This window comes from Zootoca vivipara, chromosome Z1 (genome assembly GCF_965207765.1).
Source record: "Zootoca vivipara chromosome Z1, rZooViv2.hap1.1, whole genome shotgun sequence".
NCBI classification, from domain to species: domain Eukaryota; kingdom Metazoa; phylum Chordata; class Lepidosauria; order Squamata; family Lacertidae; genus Zootoca; species Zootoca vivipara.
The window spans coordinates 16,236,609-16,255,974 of record NC_142583.1 but is presented as its reverse complement, the minus strand read 5'-3'; the positions used below and the strand labels follow the sequence as shown (position 1 = coordinate 16,255,974).

At 40.0% G+C, this 19,366-nt stretch overlaps 2 protein-coding genes across 5 annotated transcripts in view; both read right to left on the bottom strand.

Annotated features, from left to right (window-relative positions):
* Positions 1-19,366, bottom strand: part of CORIN (corin, serine peptidase) — a 142,690-nt gene that overhangs the window by 50,776 nt on the left and 72,548 nt on the right. For all 3 annotated transcript variants that reach the window (XM_088660908.1, XM_035112248.3, XM_088660909.1), the window contains 4 exons: positions 15,983-16,090; positions 6,772-6,882; positions 6,261-6,383; positions 2,333-2,440 (listed from right to left, as the gene is read on the bottom strand). In XM_088660908.1, coding sequence (XP_088517034.1) covers positions 2,333-2,440; positions 6,261-6,383; positions 6,772-6,882; positions 15,983-16,090 — 450 coding nt within the window. The remainder of the gene's footprint in view (positions 1-2,332; positions 2,441-6,260; positions 6,384-6,771; positions 6,883-15,982; positions 16,091-19,366) is intronic.
* LOC148687289 (uncharacterized) lies at positions 12,693-14,186 on the bottom strand. Of its 2 annotated transcripts, none has more exons than XM_088660912.1 (2): positions 14,113-14,186; positions 12,693-13,799 (listed from the first exon to the last, which is right to left on the bottom strand). In XM_088660912.1, the coding sequence occupies exon 2, from the start codon at positions 13,787-13,789 to the stop codon at positions 12,800-12,802; it is 990 nt and encodes a 329-aa protein (XP_088517038.1). In that variant the 5' UTR covers positions 13,790-13,799; positions 14,113-14,186; the 3' UTR covers positions 12,693-12,799. The 2 variants fall into 2 exon arrangements, with proteins under 2 accessions (XP_088517038.1, XP_088517037.1); XM_088660911.1 differs by having other exon boundaries at positions 12,800-13,799; positions 14,127-14,186.

The following is a 19,366-nucleotide window of genomic DNA, read 5'->3' as shown; positions in this document are numbered from 1 at the left end:
CCGACCACGCGCTTCAACATCCGAAAACCTTGACTTACAAAGACGGCCGCAGAACGTATTGTCTACGTAAGTCGAGGTACCACTTTATTTCATAAGACTTCATAAGATAGATACAGAATAATATGGAGTGTGGCTAATGACATGTTCACATCGCTTCCCAAACCAGCAGAGCAAACAAGAGTGTGTTCCTAGCCAGAGCTACAAACCTTGCAACAACTCATTTCCATGAGGAGGTTCACCATAAAAAATGACTGAATAAAGGCACTGTGCAGTACCAAAAAATATGCACATAAACCAGGTCTGTTATACATTCTCTTCATCTTATTGTTTGGACAAACATGCAAGTCATGAGCCAAATCTAGTTTGCTTGCTTGCTTGCTTGTTCTTTCATTCACAATATATTTTGAGAATTTGTAACAATGAAGGCATATAAAAGACAGAAAGCATGTGAAGAACAAGTAATGGTAAGTAAATCTGTAGCCATATGAAAGCTCATGACTAAACACCTTTGTTTTTTGTTTGATCTGATCAAAGCCATTTCAACAGAGACATGTGATGATTAATCATCAGAAGTAACTAAAACAAGAAGTTTTAGCCCGACAGAGCCAAATGTCGGATCTGTCGGGCGGGGGGAGGGACAAGCGGAGGACCGGTCCGATCCTCCACTTCTCTCTCCCCCCGCCCGACAGAGCCGTAGTGCGGCGGTGCAGTGGTGTTTTGCTGCCTGCCTTCCCCAAGCCAAGGGGAAGGCAGGCGGCAAAAAGCCCACGGCTGTGCGGGAGCTTTCGCAATGCCGTGCTTCGGCTCCGTCCCCTGGAGCCAAAGCCCGGCGGTGTGAAAGCGAAAAGCCCTCGCACCACTGCACTTCGGCTCTGGGGGACGGAGCCAAAGTGCAGCAGTGCGGGGGCTGCTTTCCCCCAGCCGCCTGGCACACAGCTGCTTGCCTTCGCAGCCCCCACACCGCCGCACTTCGGCTCTGAACCCCGGAGCCGAAGTGCGGCGGTGTCGTGGCAAAAAGCCCTGGCAATTTTTCGCTGCACGCTGGACTTTGCAGTCGGAGGTTTGTTTTTCTATGGCCACGCTTCGCAAGACGAAGCGGCGGCCATAGAAAACCTTGTCGTCTTGCGAGGCAACCTCCGATCGCAAAATCCATTCGTCTAGCGAAAAATTCGTCTTACAGGACATTCGTTAGCGAGGCACCACTGTAGGAGCATGGGAAATTGCCTATTAAGTCATCGTGTTCAGTATTGTCAATGTTATCTGGCATTGGCCTTCATGTGGAAGTTTTCCTCAGTCCTACCTGGGGATGGCAGTGGCTGAACGTAGGACCTTTTACAGGCAAAGTATGTGCTTTACACTGAGGCTGTGTATACATTACTGGCTTAAAACAAAGCAAGGTTTTTTCCTCATTTTGGATCAAAGCTGGTTCGGAGGGGAATGCATCAAAATGCAGTACAGTCATACCTTGACATCCGAATGCTTCGACTTCCGAAGGTTTCGACTTCCGAAGGTTTCAACTTCCGAAGTCAACAACCCCAGAAGTCTTTTTGCCCCGCGCGCCCGGCACGCGTTCTGCACCTGTGCAGAACGACATGCTCACTCGGCACCTGTGCAGAAGTGCAAAATCGCGCTTCGTGCATGTGCCGGCCACGCGCTTCAACATCCGAAAACCTTGACTTACAAAGACGGCCGCAGAATGTATTGTCTACGTAAGTCGAGGTACCACTTTATTTCATAAGACTTCATAAGATAGATACAGAATAATATGGAGTGTGGCTAATGACATGTTCACATCGCTTCCCAAACCAGCAGAGCAAACAAGAGTGTGTTCCTAGCCAGAGCTACAAACCTTGCAACAACTCATTTCCATGAGGAGGTTCACCATAAAAAATGACTGAATAAAGGCACTGTGCAGTACCAAAAAATATGCACATAAACCAGGTCTGTTATACATTCTCTTCATCTTATTGTTTGGACAACCATGTAGGTCATGAGCCAAATCTAGTTCGCTTGCTTGCATGCTTGTTCTTTCATTCACAATATATTTTGAGAATTTGTAACAATGAAGGCATATAAAAGACAGAAAGCATGTGAAGAACAAGTAATGTAAGTAAATCTGTAGCCATATGAAAGCTCATGACTAAACACCTTTGTCTTTTGTTTGATCTGATCAAAGCCATTTCAACAGAGACATGTGATGATTAATCATCAGAAGTAACTAAAACAAGAAGTTCCTTTTCTTCTGAATACTGAAGTACACCATTATCTTTGCAAGGAAGATACTGGAATATGTATAAGATATAATAATTATATAAAGTAACACCCTACTCACTACAATTTGTTTGGCTATTATTCATGTTGCAGAGAGGAGAATGGGTACAGGAATCAGGACAGGAAGCAGAAGTACATTTCTGATCTCCCTCATGGCATGGCATCTGACCTGGAAGAACAAAATAAAATCTTACATTAATTGCCTGATTGGATAATGTTTTTATCAGTGCAGGTCAGTGCTTAATGCCTGTTCCCAACATTCCATCTCACTGATACACTCTATCTAGTGATAGACAATTTTAAAAAAGGATTTGGGTTCAGGAAGAATATATTGGTTGATTAGGTACACCTGAGCCACCTGACTTCCAGGTTGTGATTGCTTCTGACTAAAAAACACAAATAGGGGCAAAAGACCACACACTTAATAGACTGCCCAATAACTTGGCAGGGCATACTTCGACAGTACATGAGAGTGCTGTGATAGGAGACAGAATGGTGGCAAGCAACCTCAGTTATTCTGTAAAAACCTCATCAATCCAACACATCATCAGAACTGTAACTAATCATCATAACTGATTGTCAACATGTATTCTATCCTATTGAAGGAAAAAATTATCATTGCAGCATTCTTACCTTGCATATTAACTCAAGTTCACATATCATTAGAGCAGGTATTTGGCCAATGTATTAACTTTTTAAAAAATCTGCTTATGCCAGTCTACTTTAACTGCAATACCCCACACCTCAGGTTTTACCTATGTGCTTGCAAGTTCGAATTCTACACCCACCCACACCAAAGGGGAGCAACTGTATCACTGACAGCTAGTATGGTGTAATGAATATAGGGCTATTGCCAGGCTTTGCTGGCCTCTCAGCATAGTATCTATGTTGCCTGCACTGATGGACCATACTGGTGACAGCATTGCTATCCAGCAGCTATCATCTGAGTCTGTTCTTCCCCAATGGCTGATGGCACACTTCCTATCGGACCGAAACAGCTATTTGGCTCTGACCAGCTACCATCTTTTATTCCCATAATGCAATGTCATGGAGTGTACCGGGGCATCTGACTCTTCTAGAGGAATTGGACTGTTTCTTCCCCTTCCTTCTGTGGAGAATAATGGTGATGGTCTCCCCAATATGAATTGGAGTAGTAGCAAGAGTGATGACAACCCCTGGACTTGCTATGTCCCCAATGCTGGGGGGCGGGGGTAGAAAGCTCTGCAGCAGCTCCTGTATTTGTGCCTATCCATAGGTCAAACCTGCTTCAACCCCTATGAGGAAACCTAACCTTAAGAGATTATTTTCTGCCCAGGGAGAAATGAGACATGCCTGAACTTTAATACACCTAATCAAACCCAGGTAGATAATTTCACCCTACATCACCAGAGACACCCCTGGAAAGGTGCACATAAATGGACTGTGGGCTCTCCTTCTCTGTCCCAAAGGACAGTACTAGCTGCATCCTCTGATGGAGAATTACAGGTCTGTGTTGGTTGGATGGCCATATTCTCAGTGGCACAGCTTGTTCCTGGCCCTGAGGGAAGGCTGAAAAGAGTGGATGAGGCTGGCATATCTGCAGGGTGGTGCCTCTGTAGCCCAGGATGTGTAATGAATTTCCAGATAAAGGTAAAGGTACCCCTGACAGTTAAGTCCAGCCGTGAACGACTCTGGGGTTGTGCAGCTCATCTCGCTCTATAGGCTGAGGGAGCCGCCATTTGTCCGCAGACAGCTTCCGGGTCATGTGGCCAGCATGACTAAGCCGCTTCTGGTGAACCAGAGTACATGGAAATGCCATTTACCTTCCCGCCGGAGCGGTACCTATTTACAGTATCTACTTGCACTTTGACGTGCTTTCGAACTGCTAGGTGGGCAGGAGCTGGGACTGAACAACGGGAGCTCACCCCGTCGCGGGGATTCGAACCACTGATCTTCCAATCAGCAAGCCCTAGGCTCAGTGGTTTAGACCACAGCGCCACCTGCGTCCCTACTGCCAGATAAGCACTGGCTAATCTGTGCAGGCTTTTCAAAGGCAGGTTTGGAGATATATTGCTTTAATTCACATCTATTCTAAAATTACATTTGCAAGGCTTTCATTAGATACCATGAGACTGTGAAATGGAACTCATTTTGAAAAACCTTAATTCCTCACTCTCACCCTGCTTCCCTATGGGAGCTCCTCTCTCGGTTCATTATGAAGCTAGAATCTGCATGAAACAGCACACAGATTTTTCCTAATCATAGCACAGCCTAAACAGAATTCCTATAAACACCATGTCTTTGGACAACTTCATTGACGTAGCCATGGGGACCCTGTATTGAATTTCTATTTCCACAGAATGAATGACGGCAGTTATTTCAGCCTATCCCTTAATTGCATTTCCTTAAGGACCCTATGGAAAGGAGACTGCTTTACTCATTCAACCATGTAGTGAGCTAATTTCATTTGCAAATTACACAGATGAAATACTAGAATACTAAAAGGACTCACTTCCAGTTCTGCTTATACATTCACATGTACACTGTCCCACCACTACGCCAATTTCAAACCAAACCAATGCATTTATTTATCAAGAGGATTTTTTGATTTAGATTTTAGTCCTCACTGCCTCTTGTTTATTCATTTAGAGTGGATTCATTATTGTATTAAAAACAGGCTCTCACTTGAAGGGCCTGAAGTGCAATACATATAAAGCCATACTTAACACATACATGTTCATCATTTGACTGCAGTATCAAGTGGTGACCTATATCCGTTACTGGTAATAAAGTCCTAAATAAGCAGTACATGATTGCCTGTCCTGGGTTTGTTCATATTTAAAAACAGCCACCACATGGTGGCAGCAATCTGAATTGGGACCATGACACATGGTGGGAGGGGGGCTGACATTTCTTCTCGAGCCATTTCCTTGCAAAAACTGCCCTCAAACTGCAATTTCCCCCTGCAATTTGCCATTCTAGCATATGAAACCTTTGAGGCAAATAGCTGCTTCAGGAAGGATTTTCTGTTAGAAAACAGTGCATTGGGAAGGTCTACTGCCTCCCTCTTTGTGTCTTCCATCGATTTGGTCCAGACTTGGTCACTGAGCTGGAGGTGAAGGGGAAGCTAGTTCCCCAGGAAAGGTTGCTTTCCAACTCCGGAGTGTTAAGGTAGCAGTCATATATGAGGGAAATCCAGAAATGCAGAGCCGTAAAGAAAAGCTGAGGTCACACAGTGGCACAGTCCCAAAGTGGGCATGGTCTAAGAGCAGGATCATGAGGCAACACAATTAGAATGGTGCTTTCCTGAGGGTCCTCAAGGAGTTTCTGGAAAACAGACCCCCGGTGTAATTCTCTCCCGTCTTACAACTAAGTCATCCCCACCAACTCATTTACTCACTTAATCTTCTCCTCTGATTGTTCATATACACATGCAGAATTGCAGCACAAAATTGCCTCTCTTACTTAGCTTTTCCATGAGCAGTGAAGCTCATTTTATATATCAGGGTCTGTGTTTCCTTCCACCTTCAAAGGCAGCATGACAGAATACTCTTTCTTTTTAATAAATAAATAAATAAATTGCTTGGAGTGTGGGTGGGTGGGTGTGGTTAGAGAGAGGAACACATACAAGAAAAAAAAGGAACCAATCAAAATACAACAGAAGTGAAACAAATTGCAGCAGAGGGTCCCTGGTGTGGAGACACTGTGAGACTACAATCCCCTAGGAAGGTCTTTGCCATAAGCCCCATTTAAACATGTGGGAGCTCTGCAATGGGACCTGCAGAGGATAATCTCTCAGAGGATAGTGCCTTATAACATAAAAAGGCAGAAGTCAAGAAGATGAACAGTACAGAGGACACTTTCTAATAAAATTATGGTATTTGGGAGATGGACAGTCTGAATTATCATCCTTAAAAAAAGTGCTCTCCCATAAAACATGAAGATATCACAATTTATTCCCCACATTTGGTCTTCCCAATAAGGTAGGTAGCAAGTCACATGCGGCATACCCTTATTTTCAGCACAATTCTCTTCATCACTTCCATCCTTACAGTCTTTGTCTCCATCACACTGGAAGGTACTGGGAACGCATTGCCCATTTCTACATTCTGCCAGTCCTTGACTATGGCATGCTGGGGGAAAACAATAAATTATTTTGATAGTTTTTAGAGGTTTCCCATTTTCTATAAACTAAAAATGTGTGCTAAATCACAATTTATTATTATTTATTATTATATTTGAATGCATGTATCATAAAAGCAGTATGATTACAAATATGATCCTACAAATTTTATATCAGTTGGTTGGTTAAAATAACAAACATGAGGAAAATAGTACACTTAATACACATAGTTCTAACACAGTAATAAACACAGTATTTATTAGCTTCTAAATTCCAATTAAGTTTCACATGGAAATCTAGCAGGAATCAACAAGCATGACCAGTCCTTTTTTTTTGTAATACTGTTCTTTACTGTAAAAGTATTGATGTCAAGAGGCTTACAAAATCAGATAACTTACAACAGTTGACTTCATCTGATTTATCTGTGCAGTCATGGTCACCATCACACACCCAGTCCATTGTTATGCATCTCCCATCTCCACATCGGTGCTGAGTTACTGGATCACAGTCTTTATTAGAACATTGACAAAAAAAGAGCAGCAGGGAGAATGAATGAAATAACTCCTTGCATTCAATACACATTCAATATTTAGTATACAGCTTGGGGGGGGGGCAAACTACTGACACATGTGAAAATAGGGATGGGGAGTTGTCAGTGACACCAACAAGATGAGGGAAGTTATGCCTGCCAAATTGTTCAGTATCTTGCAGTTATTAAGGTCAGGCACTAGGAAAGAACCCTGACCAGAATTCAAACAGCCATTACAGGTGTGCATGGCAGGATTTCTTGTGTTATACTTTCGACACCAGATCCCAAGGAGTATTTTAAAATGTGTTTCTCCAAAACTAAAGCAGCCTGCTTTTGAGGCCATAGGGTGCTTCAAAACCAATGTTCTGAATTCAATTTAATTTTAAAAGAAGGCCACTATGCAGCCAGGAGGGCCTGCCGTTCAAAGGCCAAAGTACATGTTCCTCAGCAGGCAACTAGGAATATATCCACACTTCCTCAGGTCCCACTGCTTTCTCCCACCCCCACCCCCCATCGCCCAGGGAAAACTGCTATTTTGCACTCAATCAGAGCAAACAGCAATTTGGGTTTTCTCCAGATTGACGTTTGCTCTGATTTAGCAATAAAGGCATGGGACAAGTGGGAGTGTGGGTGAGCCCTCTGTCTCCTGTCCTGACATCTTTTTATTTGAGTTAAAGGAATCCACAGCTCCAGTCCAACAAACCCAACAAAACTGCTGCCCATTACGGAGAAGAAAAAGGAAGTTCTCATATCGTTCTTTAGGTTTTCCTCCCCTCTGAACCTAATAGCAGCCCTAAGGGAAATTAAATCCGGAAATGTTACGAAGGGAAAATGATTTCCATTCCATGCCACTATTCTGACTAAAAGAGATGTCAGAAATTCTGTCACAGATCTCCTGTGCCATGTGTAACTTAGCCTTGAGAAACAGAAACAGACACAGTCCCTGGAATTCTGGCTCCTTCTTTCACAAGAAGTTCTGCAAATGAACATGAAACAAAACAAAACAAAACAAAAAAAGTTGTTTCCAAATGTTTTGTTCCCAGAGAAAGACTGGAATCAATCCCTTTGACCCTGACAGGGACTCCATGCATGTAAAAGCTACATGATAGCTCTTATCATGAATTTCATTATAGCCTTCTCAGTCGTTGCATCTTCCTGCCAAGAATAGTTGTCTCTGCTGAACTTCTGACTTTCTCACAGTTGTTTACAATAAGTGTAAAGTTTCTGTCAGAATTTTAAAAAGGCAGTCCTAACACTAACCTTTTCATTAATCACTAGGCTGCAGGTTAAAGATGACAGAATAACACCAACAGTGCAGTTACTATCTGTGTACTGTTTCTGACAACATGTCTGAGAAAAATATGACATTTGTGAAATAGGAGATGCAAACAAAAACTCAAACATTTATAGTGGGGTTAATAACAGATAAACCACTGCATAAAATTAAATCAAAGAGGTTCAAATAGGAAAAGGTAATATCAGAAAATCCAGGATATTTAGAAAGGTTTGCTGGAATCAGTTGAAATCTGTGAAAACCTATAAAGACCTTAGACGCAGGGGTCAGCAAACTTTTTCTTTTTCTTTTCTTTTTTTTTTTTTGAATTTCATTTATTTATTAAGCATCAATCTTTGTACAACTCAACATAAACAATAAACAAATATTCTGTAAATCAATGAACATAAAAAATAATCCGTAATATCCACAAATAATAATCATAACAATAAAAAAAAACAAAAAAAAAAACAAACATACAAACAAAAACAAAAAAAAACAAAATATACAGAGTTTCACCATTTACCAATCACCAGTTACCAATCACCCCCCAGCTCCTACCCACCCCCATAAGCTTCCCTCCTTTATTTACCCGACTTCTTTTTTCACTTTGGTTTCAATTTCTAATTATAGTCCATCACTTATATATTTTCTCTGCATGCATTCTTCCTTTCCTGTATTCCTCTATCACTCTTATCTTATATCTCCACTCTTTATTTTTATAACCCTTCATATCTTTTTATTCTAAACATGTGAACATACCCTCTTTTAAAAAATATTTTTTTATATATTCATCATAACTTTCCCATTCGCTTCTTAACTTTTGTTTCGGTTGATTTCTCAAGGCTACTGTTAGCTTGGCCATTAATAAGTACTCACTAAGCTTGTTTATCCACTCTTCTTTCGTTGGTATTTTGGATGTCTTCCAATATGTAGCTATTAGAACCCTGGCTGCTGTGCACGCATACAAGAACACTGTCTTATTCTTTGGGGGGATCTCTTCGCTTAATAAACCTAATAGGTAAATCTCTGGTTTTTTCTTTATCGATTTTTTCATCATTTTCTTTAATTCTTCATGAATCATTAACCAAAACTTTTTTATTACTTGACACGTCCACCACATATGTATAAATGTGCCAGGTTCCTGATTACATCTCCAACATAAATTATTTTTCAATTTATATATTTTGGCCATCTTTACAGGTGTTAAGTACCACCTAAAATACATTTTGATAAAATTTTCTTTTATATTATAAGAAGCCGTAAACCTTATGTCCTGCTTCCATAATTTCTCCCATTGATCGATTTGTATTGTCCGACCGAGATCCTGGGACCATTTGATCATAGATTCTGTCGTCTCTTCTTGAAATAAGTCCCACCCCAGTAATAGATTATATGTTCTGGATAGCAAATTGCTTTTATTTTCAATGAATTCTCTTTCAAATAATGAATCTTCTTTTGCAAAACCTTTTTGTCTGCTCTAAATATATTGACCAACTGTATATATTGCCAATTACTGATACCATAACATTTTAATTCTTCATATGACTTTAATTTATACCCCTCATGGTGCTCTTCTATTAATTGTTTGTATATAGGCCATTTTGTATCAGTGGTTAATTTTTTGCGTGCATAAGCCTCTATGGGAGAAATCCATAGCGGCGTTTTCAAATCAATATACCTCTTATATTTGACCCAAACCTTATATAATGCCCCTCTTAATATATGGTTGGTAAATTCTTTATTTATTTTAGCTTTTCCGTAATTCAGGTATGCATGCCAACCATAGCTAGAGTTAAAGCTCTCAAGATCCAAAATTTTTGTATTTTCTAATTTCATCCAATCCCGCATCCATATTAAGCATTCTGCCTCATAATATAATCGTAAATTTGGTAGTGAGAGCCCCCCCTTTTCCTTCTTTTGTGTCAATAATCCAAATTTTATACGAGGTTTTTTGCCCTGCCATATAAATTTAGTTATGTCTTTCCTCCAGGTATCGAAGCAATCCTCTTTTATTATCACCGGTATAGTTTGGAATAGATAAAGCATTTTTGGTAATATATTCATTTTGATAACTGAGACCCTTCCCCACAATGATAAATGCAATTTGTTCCACCTATCCAAATCTCTTTTAACTTCTTTCCAAACTCTCTCATAATTATTTTTGAATAAATTTATGTTCTTCATAGTGATATCTATTCCCAAATATTTGGCTTTATTCACAACTTTTAACCCCACCTCCTCTTCTAATTTCTTTTGGTCTTTTTCCTGTACATTTTTTATTAATAATTTGGTTTTTTCTTTATTTAATTTGAATCCGGATACTTCCCCAAACTTTCTAATTATTTCCAATGCTTTGCTAATGCTCTTCTCTGGATCCTCTGTTGTTATTAGGATATCATCCGCGAAGGCTCTCACCTTGAAAATTTCCTTTCCTAGTGTGATTCCAGTAATTTCCTCCTCAGCCCTTATCTGATTCAGCAGTACTTCCAGTGATAAAATAAACAATATCGGTGAAAGGGGACACCCCTGTCTAGTTCCTTTTTCCACTACAAACCAATCTGTTTTATCTCCATTTATAATTATATTTGCAATTTGCTTTTGATATATTGCTTTAACTCCCCTACAATAATCTTCGCCTAGCCTTGCCATTTCCAAAACCTTATAGAGAAAGGATCTTGATAGGCTGTCAAACGCTTTTTCCGCGTCCACTAGTACAAAGCCGGCTCTTTTACTGGGTCTAAGTTCCAAATATTCTATTAAATCAATAACTACTCTCATGTTAGTTTTTATATATCTTCCCGGTAGGAACCCTGACTGATCTGTATTTATTACATCTTTCATAACCCTTTTTAATCTATCAGCCAGGATTCCCGCAAAGATCTTGTAGTCATTGTTTAACAGAGAGATCGGTCTGTAGTTATTTACCAATTCTCCATCCGTTCCTGGTTTGTGTATTAGTGTAATAGTAGCTTCTTGCCAGGATTCTGGAATTGAGCCTTCTTTCATGATTTTATTCAGCAGGATTTTCAATGGCAATACTAGCGAATCCTCAACTTTTTTATAATGTATCGCAGCTAGCCCATCTGGGCCAGGTGCCTTTCCTATTTTCATCTTTGCAATTGCCTGGTGTACCTCCATCAGCGATATTGGTTCATTTAAATACTTCATATTTTCCTGATTAACCATGGGGATTTCCTTCCCTTGTAAATATTTCGTTACCTCTTGTTCTGTCTCTTGGCCTTTGCTATATAATCCTTTAAAGAATTTTAAAAAACCCTCTTTAATTTTCTCCTCTGTATCTAGTACCTGCCCTCCATATACGATTTTATTCACATATCTTTCTTTCTGTTTTTTCTTTATTTGCCAGGCGAGCAATTTTCCAGGCCTGTTCCCGCTTTCAAATGTTTTTTGCTTCATCCACTTTAATTTATTCTCCAGCTCCTCCGACAAAAGTGTGGATAATTGAGACTGCAGTAATTTGGCTTTGTTTTTTAATTCCTTATCTCTTGGGTTCTTATTTAATAGCCCCTCATTCAATTCTATCTCTTTCTGTATCTGTTTTAACTTAAGCTCCTTCGTTCTTTTTTGTATTATACTCTGTTGAATATAGAAGCCCCTTATGTATGCTTTCCCCGCATCCCAGACCGTTCTTATATCTATATCTTGTGTCATATTTATATCAAAATATTCCTTCATTCTTTTTTGTGCCTCTTTTACTATTTTTTCATCATTTAATAACCACTCATTCATCCTCCAACTTTTATTCCTTCTACTACTCCCTTTTAACTCCAGCTTCATCGGATTATGGTCTGTGATGGATTTTGGCATTATTTCAACTTTAGAAATTTTTGTCATTAAAACTTTTGAAGCCCATATGGCATCAATTCTGCTGCAAGATTTGTTAGCCTCCGAATAAAATGTATACTGTCGCACTTTATCATTTTTCGCCCTCCATGCATCCTCCAAACCGTGGTCGTCCACCAGTTGGAAGAAGGTCCCTGGTAATCTTCCTGATTTTAATCTTGATTTAGCATTGTTTTGGGATCTATCCCATTCTACTGATGTCACCCCATTCCAATCCCCCATTAATATCATATCATCATCATTATAATCATTTAACATCTTATGCAATTTCTCAAAGAAGGGTCCTTGATTCCCATTTGGGGCATATATTCCTACTAAAAGTAATTTCTTATTTTCTTTAATTACTTGTACCCCCAGTATCCTTCCCTCTTGATCTTTAAATTTATATTCAGCTTTTAATTTGGGATTTATATACATGACAACTCCCCTTTTTTTTACCTTATCTGAATTTATATATTCTTCTCCCAATCTTTTGTTAATCAAGATCCTTTTATGTTTTTGTGCGATATGTGTCTCTTGCAGACAGATCACGTCCCATTTCCCCTTTTTTAATATATGTTCTATTTTGTTTCTCTTTTTCTTATCATTTAGGCCATTTACGTTCCAGGATGTTATCCTAAGCTCCATTTGTTATATTCACTACAGTCGAAGAAATTTAATCACTTTATTTGAATACCTTACAGAATCACCAACAGAAATTCTAAACCAAAAGAAAGCAAAGTCACTTATAAAATGGTTCTTCGTTATTGTGTTCGTTTTACGTTGTCACCCCCAATCTCTCTGCCTCCTCCTCTCCTACTCCTTCCTCTTCCTCTCTTTCCGAATCCCCCTCTTCCCCCAGTTCCTTTCTATATGTTCTTCTAACCTTCTCCATCACATCTACTGATCTGATAACCTTCCTTGTGTCTTTAATGGTGAAGGACAGACCTTCCGGGACTAGCCATTTGAATCTAATCCCTTTCAGTTTCAGCGCGTCTGTTAGAACCTTATATTTTTCCCTCTTTTTCAAAATGCGCTTTGGAATTTCTTTATATATGATTACATTATTGCCATCTATTCTCAATCTCCGTTTTTGCAATATCTTATCCTTTAACAATCTGGAATTCAGATACACCAGACAATCTCCTGGACCTCTGTATTGTTTTTTCCCCTCCGGTCTCACTCTAAATATTTTATCCACATCCATTATCAACTCTTCTTCTCTTACTCCCAGCCATTCCGCTAATTCTTTTATCAATTTACTCATAATATCCTCTCCCTGCACCTCCGGAACGCCCCTAAATCTCAAAATTAACTCCCTCTGATACATTTCCAAAATCGCAATTTGGTCCAGGATATCTTCCTGGGCCTGCTTCAGTTGACTCATTCCCACATTAGTGGTATCTTGGTATTTCTTTAAATCTCTGTTCTCTTGCTGGATTTTCTTTGTAATATCTTTCATCATCTCCTCTTGTTTCATCACTTTTGTATTTACTTCCGCCACTGATTTTTCAGTCTCCATGTTTTTGATTGTTAAATCCTTTATCTGTCCTGATAAGTCCGTAATTATTTTCGAATTTTGTTCTATCAATTTGGAATTCTGTTCTATTTTGAGTCCCATATTGTCCAGCTTATCATTCAATGTTTTGTTCATATTTATTATCAATTCTCTAATATCTGCATTATGGTCCATTTCCGGAGCAGATTGTCTTCTCGGCAGAGCCGCTGGGATCGTCATTTGAGATTGTCCTTTTTTAGTTGATGTCATGGTTCTTCCTCTATATACACAATGTACAAAGTTAATCAATTGCAGTCCCCACCCTATATTGATCAATTAAATGCACCTTATCCTTCCCCCCTTTTTGAAAGTATCAAAATCCCCCCCACCGCTCAAACCAACAATATCCCCCTTAAATCAAACCACAAATTTCATAATTGATCCAAGCTAATTAATCTAAATGATCCAATCTGATTAATCTAATTGATCCAATCCAATTGATCCAATCAATTCAATTTAACCTTCCAAACTTTTAGTTTCTAAAAAAATATATAATAATTTTCCCTTTTATCGAATTAAAATTAATTATACACCTTTACTTATACACCTTGATTCCTGGGAGTTTAGGGGTAATTACACTCTTAGTTCATCCTTTCCATTCCACTATATGTAAAAGAAAAAAGAGAGATACATTCAATACATTAGATTCACTACTTTCAGTTCATTTAATAACTCATTCAATTCCCTTGTCCCTCCACTGGGTGTCGCTATGAGAGCGTTTCTCCAAGTTTCTGTGAGATTCCTATGGTTTCTTTCCAGGTCTGCAATATGTATAGACTCTATCGTTCCTCTGTGCAAGAAGAAGGCGGAAGTGAACTCAGCGTTTTTTAACTCTCTTTCGTCGCCATTAATCCTTTATTTATTTATTTTCTCGGCGATCTCCTGCGCTCTCCCTCGTATTCCTGATTTCTCCCCTCATCGATCCCGTCCTCTTTCTCCTCCTCTCGCTTTTCTATTTAGCTCTTGTTTTGATTTTATTTCGAGAGCCTCCTCTCTCTTTCTCTCTCCCCCCGCCTTCCCCGCTCTTGTTTACTGCTTTTTGCTATGGTGCGCGTGTATTTCAACATATATTTCAGCCTCCCTTGCGATCTCACAGTTCCTTTGCTTTGTATATATTTAACTATTAGTTTCTCTGCCTGGGTTTTAAAAAGCAGTTCTTACAACACAGTTCTCTTTAAGCGCTGGGGGTTTAAATCCCCTCCTTCGCTTAATACTCTCCCCAGGCAGTCGCTTACTTTATCCTCCCGGTTTTGGACTTCTGCTCACAGCGTTATAAAGAGTGTGTATTTACCGATATGAAGATCTTTCCTGCATTCCAGCCCATCGAGTAAACACGGAGCTCCGGTATGTTTTAAATCTTTTTTCAGCCGCCGTTTTCTCTTACTTCTCTTACTTCAAACTTATCTCTGGCCCCGTTTGTTCTCTTATAATGTATTTCCGCTTCTTAAATGAGTCCCTTGTTCGTGTTTATTGGTAGTTGTAGCCTTATTTGGGGGCCAGCTAAGCGCGGCTTTAGAAACGGAGAGTTCGGCACCACTCACCAGATCGTCGCGGCGTCACTTGGCTGAGGCGGCCCTTCTTACATGCGCTGGGGGGGTCTTCTTCTCCCTTCCACTTTTCAGTGCCGGGAATTCAAGAACCCCTCGTTTTGCGCTGCTCTGGTCACCACTGGTCTGAACTATCCTCTCAGACCTTTTTTGGGGGGCAGAAATTCGCCGAAACTGCCCCCCCAGTCCCCAGCCAGGAGCGGAGAAAGTTTCCCTGATCTGCCTCGTGAGAGTGCCTCGCCGGAAGTCAGGGGTCAGCAAACTTTTTCAGCAGGGGGCCGGTCCACTGTCCCTCAGACCTTGTGGGGGGCCGGACTATATTTTGAAAAAAATATATGAACGAATTCCTATGCCCCACAAATAACCCAGAGATGCATTTTAAATATAAGGACACATTCTACTCATGTAAAAACACCAGGCAGGCCCCACAAATAACCGAGAGATGCATTTTAAATAAAAGGACACATTCCTTTTATTTTAAATGTACCACATCAGAATGTAAGTATAACCCGTGTTATGTAAGTGGGTGAAGTGGAAAGGTGAAGTGAAAGGTTTCTCAGCAATTCTTTAACATCATATGTGTGAAGTTTCATTTGAAAGGCTTCTATAAGTAATAAATAGAGGGCAAAGCAATGAAACTTTTTAACATTTCTGAAACAATAATTTCACCTTAGACCACATCACAGGAAAATGGAAAATGGCCTCCAACAATGCAAGAGACAAACTATAACTTTTTGAATGCAACAGGCTTAAGTTTGCTTAACTGTGTGCTAGATTTTTGCCTCCATTTGCTCCAGAGTTGTCTCTGTCCACCAACTGTAATTTTGTAATGAACCCAGCTATATTTCTTATTTACCACAATTCTGTTCATCACTTAGATCTCCACAGTCGTCATACCCATCACAAACAAAGCTGTAATTGAGGCACTTTCCCATCTTGCAGCGGAAAACTCCTTCGCTACAGTCTGAAAAACAAACATATTTTAAAACTTTATTTTGCTTTAGATATACAACAATACCATATCCCATAAATTATTTTGAGACAGGTTTCAGTGTGTCCATATTCCAAGTTAATCTCCCATGCCACCTTTTAATATTCTGTGCTTTCAGAAGCTGCATAACAGGCAGAAGTCAAGAAGTGAAGCAATTTCTAGCACAGAATTGCAGCCACAGGAAACATTACCTGTTGATTTCTCCATATTATGCAGAGCCTCTGTTCATATAGAATATAACCACCTTAATCCAATACCCTTTGGCAATGTTGCATAAACAATAGCTAATTCTGAAAATGGTACGTACTTTTTAAGCGACTATATGGTTCAAGCCAGGGCTGTATCAACTTAGCTAAAAAGAAATATGAAAATTCTGCACCAAGAATTTGCCTGTATAAATTAGGCAATTTAAACACATTTGCATAGAAATTCCTGGTTTCTATCATTTATCCAACTTCTCTTGGTTATATGGAGGGGAAAACAGCCATGAAGGGCTCTGAAATCCCACTCATTGGCCATTAGGTATCCTACCGAGTTTCAAAGATTTCATCAGAAGGGGGTGGTCAACTCAGGCAAGAGATTTTGGATGCCTTAAAAGGGCAGCAAATTTTTAGTTACTGAATTTTATTTTATTTTATTTTTACCGCCAAGAAGAGAAAGAAGTCTCAGGTATCAAAATAGCTCAGCTTTCCTTGTCTGGAGATGGAGAAGGTTGAAACATTTGCTGCTATAACTCAGGCAGCAAAATGTATTGGGCCAGTGCTGCTGCTGTTTTAACATACATAGCATCTTTATTATTATCCTACTGTACTCCAAGAAGCTCAGAGCATTTTACACAGGACTATCTCATTTAATCCTCTTAGCAACCTGTTAAGGTTGGTTGGATGAAAAGAGAATGGCTTGCCTGCCGTACACCCAGTGAAGACTTAACTAAACAAAAATGTGCTTAACAAAAACCTCAGCAACCACGTGTTTTCTGGCTCAGGGGGGAAAAGCCATCTGGAGAATATGAGAGCAGGGTGTCCACAAGCAAGTTTTCCCCCTGCAGAGTTCAAAATGTGCATTTTCAAAGTGAACACACATTAAGAAGCCAAATGCAGGTGGAAGGAAATACTTGGGGAGAGTAGTTTGAAGGAGCGATAGGCAAGGAAAGGGTGAAGCCACTCAACCACTTCAGATTACCATCTTCCACTTTAGTTATGCTCATGGTTGAGCTGGATTTAAACCCGTCACCGAAATCCAAGCTCAGCATATTACCCAGTACACCACATCAAAGCTAACTCCCCCTGCCATTTAAGAGGAAGCAATGCAATAGTTCACACTATCCTGGATTTTCCAGAGAAATCTATATTTAGCTCTGGAAGAACACAAAGAATGAAAGGACAGTAAATACCAAAGACATACAGTCCTTAACATTATAAACTAAACGAAAATCCGTGTACTCTGTAGATCATAGATGATTTCATATTGAGTAATGTAGTACCCAGCTGAGTTTAAAATCTAAACCAGCATGAGGTGTCCTGGCAGTTCTCTCTGTTTATCCATCCCTCTGTTGTAACAAAGACTGCTACTCCTTAATGTTCAGTATGAGTTTTTCTTTCCTTTCTTTGCTGAAAGTCTGTCTTTCGTCGGAACAACTCCTCTGACTTAGGGCTCATCCACCTAGAAAGCCCAAACGGTTTGCCACATGGGTCCAAGTGGTTTCCCCCTTGCTCGGCTTCTTTCCAAGGAAAAATCTGTTGTTGAGTGATAGATCAGAACAAATGACAATCGGGGGAAACCCCAATTGCAGTTTGCTCTGACTGAGCACTAAAGAGTGGTCTTCCTCAGAGAAAAGCAGTAGAACAAGATGAAGTGTGGATAAGCCCTTAGATTGCACACTGGTTTGCATCTACACTCAGGGCTCACCCACACTTCTGCTTGCCTTGCCGCTTTCCCTCGGAGAAACCCAATCTTCAGCACTCACTCGGAACAAACACCTATCGGGTGTTCCCCAGACTAATGTTTGCCGCTATTTAAAGCTAAAGAGTGGGTTTTCCCTAGGAAAAAAGCAGAGGAAGGGAAAAACTGCTCAGACCTATGCTTTCCAGGTACAGGACAAGCAGAAGTGTGAAAGAACCTTCAGAAATCCTTTTACATAAGCTAAAACTGGACTTGAGTCTAAACAGGTCACTAGAAGTGCTGTGGTTGTTTTTTTTATTGATAATAGCTGCCTGGGGCCTCCAATATTTATCAAAACCATGGTAAGCAGGAAGAGCTAATCCTGTCCTCTCCTGCCACAGCTCTCGTTACAGTTATTAACCATTTTCACAGTGACACACTTAACGTTATGTCTATTTCCACTCCTAGTCACAACAAATATGTGACTGATATGCCCTTGGCCTGAGGTATCATGTCTGTGAAGCTGCTGGCCTTCCTCCTAGAAAAGGTTTTGTAATAGACCTTTCCATCCTTTGACACTGGAAAATATATATAAAAGACTTCTTTTCACTCCGTGCCTCTTCAAAACTGCTCAAAGCAGTGCTCTGCTCCCACATCTGAGAGAGACCCCACAGCTTTCTTGCTTTTTTATAAAGCTGCCTCCCTATGTTTTACTTCTTGCAATCAGTATTCTGCTCCTGTTCTAATGAATTTAAGTCCTGGTGTGGTATGAGAGACAGGCACAATTCATTCATTACCATGTGATAGGCTAACCCTACTTCTCATGGTCCAGCTTTGTGTTCCTTCAGTAACATAGGAAGGTTTGGATCACATAGGATCACTTTAATTGTATATCAAAATTTCCCAAACTTATGTAAGCAACCAGATAGAGTGTTGCTGATGCTGAAGGTGAGTATATGAGAGGAAAGGGGAGGCTTAGACACTTGCTCTCCAGTCTTCACTGCCTGTAAGGGTAACTGGTGGAATGGAGCTTGCTTTCTCCTTCTGGATTTCAAAAAAGGCAGATGAAGATGAAGATTTGCTTACATGTGGTCAGTCATTAGGAGTGGAATGTATGTTCTAGCCTTTAGCTCCTTCTCATATATATGGAGAAGAAGGATGTGGTTGAACACACCATACACTAGAGAAACCACATGTTCTTTTCCATAGCACTTCTTCCATTAACAAATATTTTTGTGACCAACTTCTCTGGGGCAGATCAAAAATAATTTTGTAAACAGGTTGCTTTGCATGTGTTGTAATATAATGTGCCAACAAATATATGACCAAAAGCACTCAAACCGAGGGCTTGTTATGAGGGCTATCTCT

Excerpts from the sequence above, each read along its gene's own strand:
- LOC148687289 (XM_088660912.1), bottom strand. The coding sequence starts at position 13,789 with ATGACATCAACTAAAAAAGGACAATCTCAAATGACGATCCCAGCGGCT.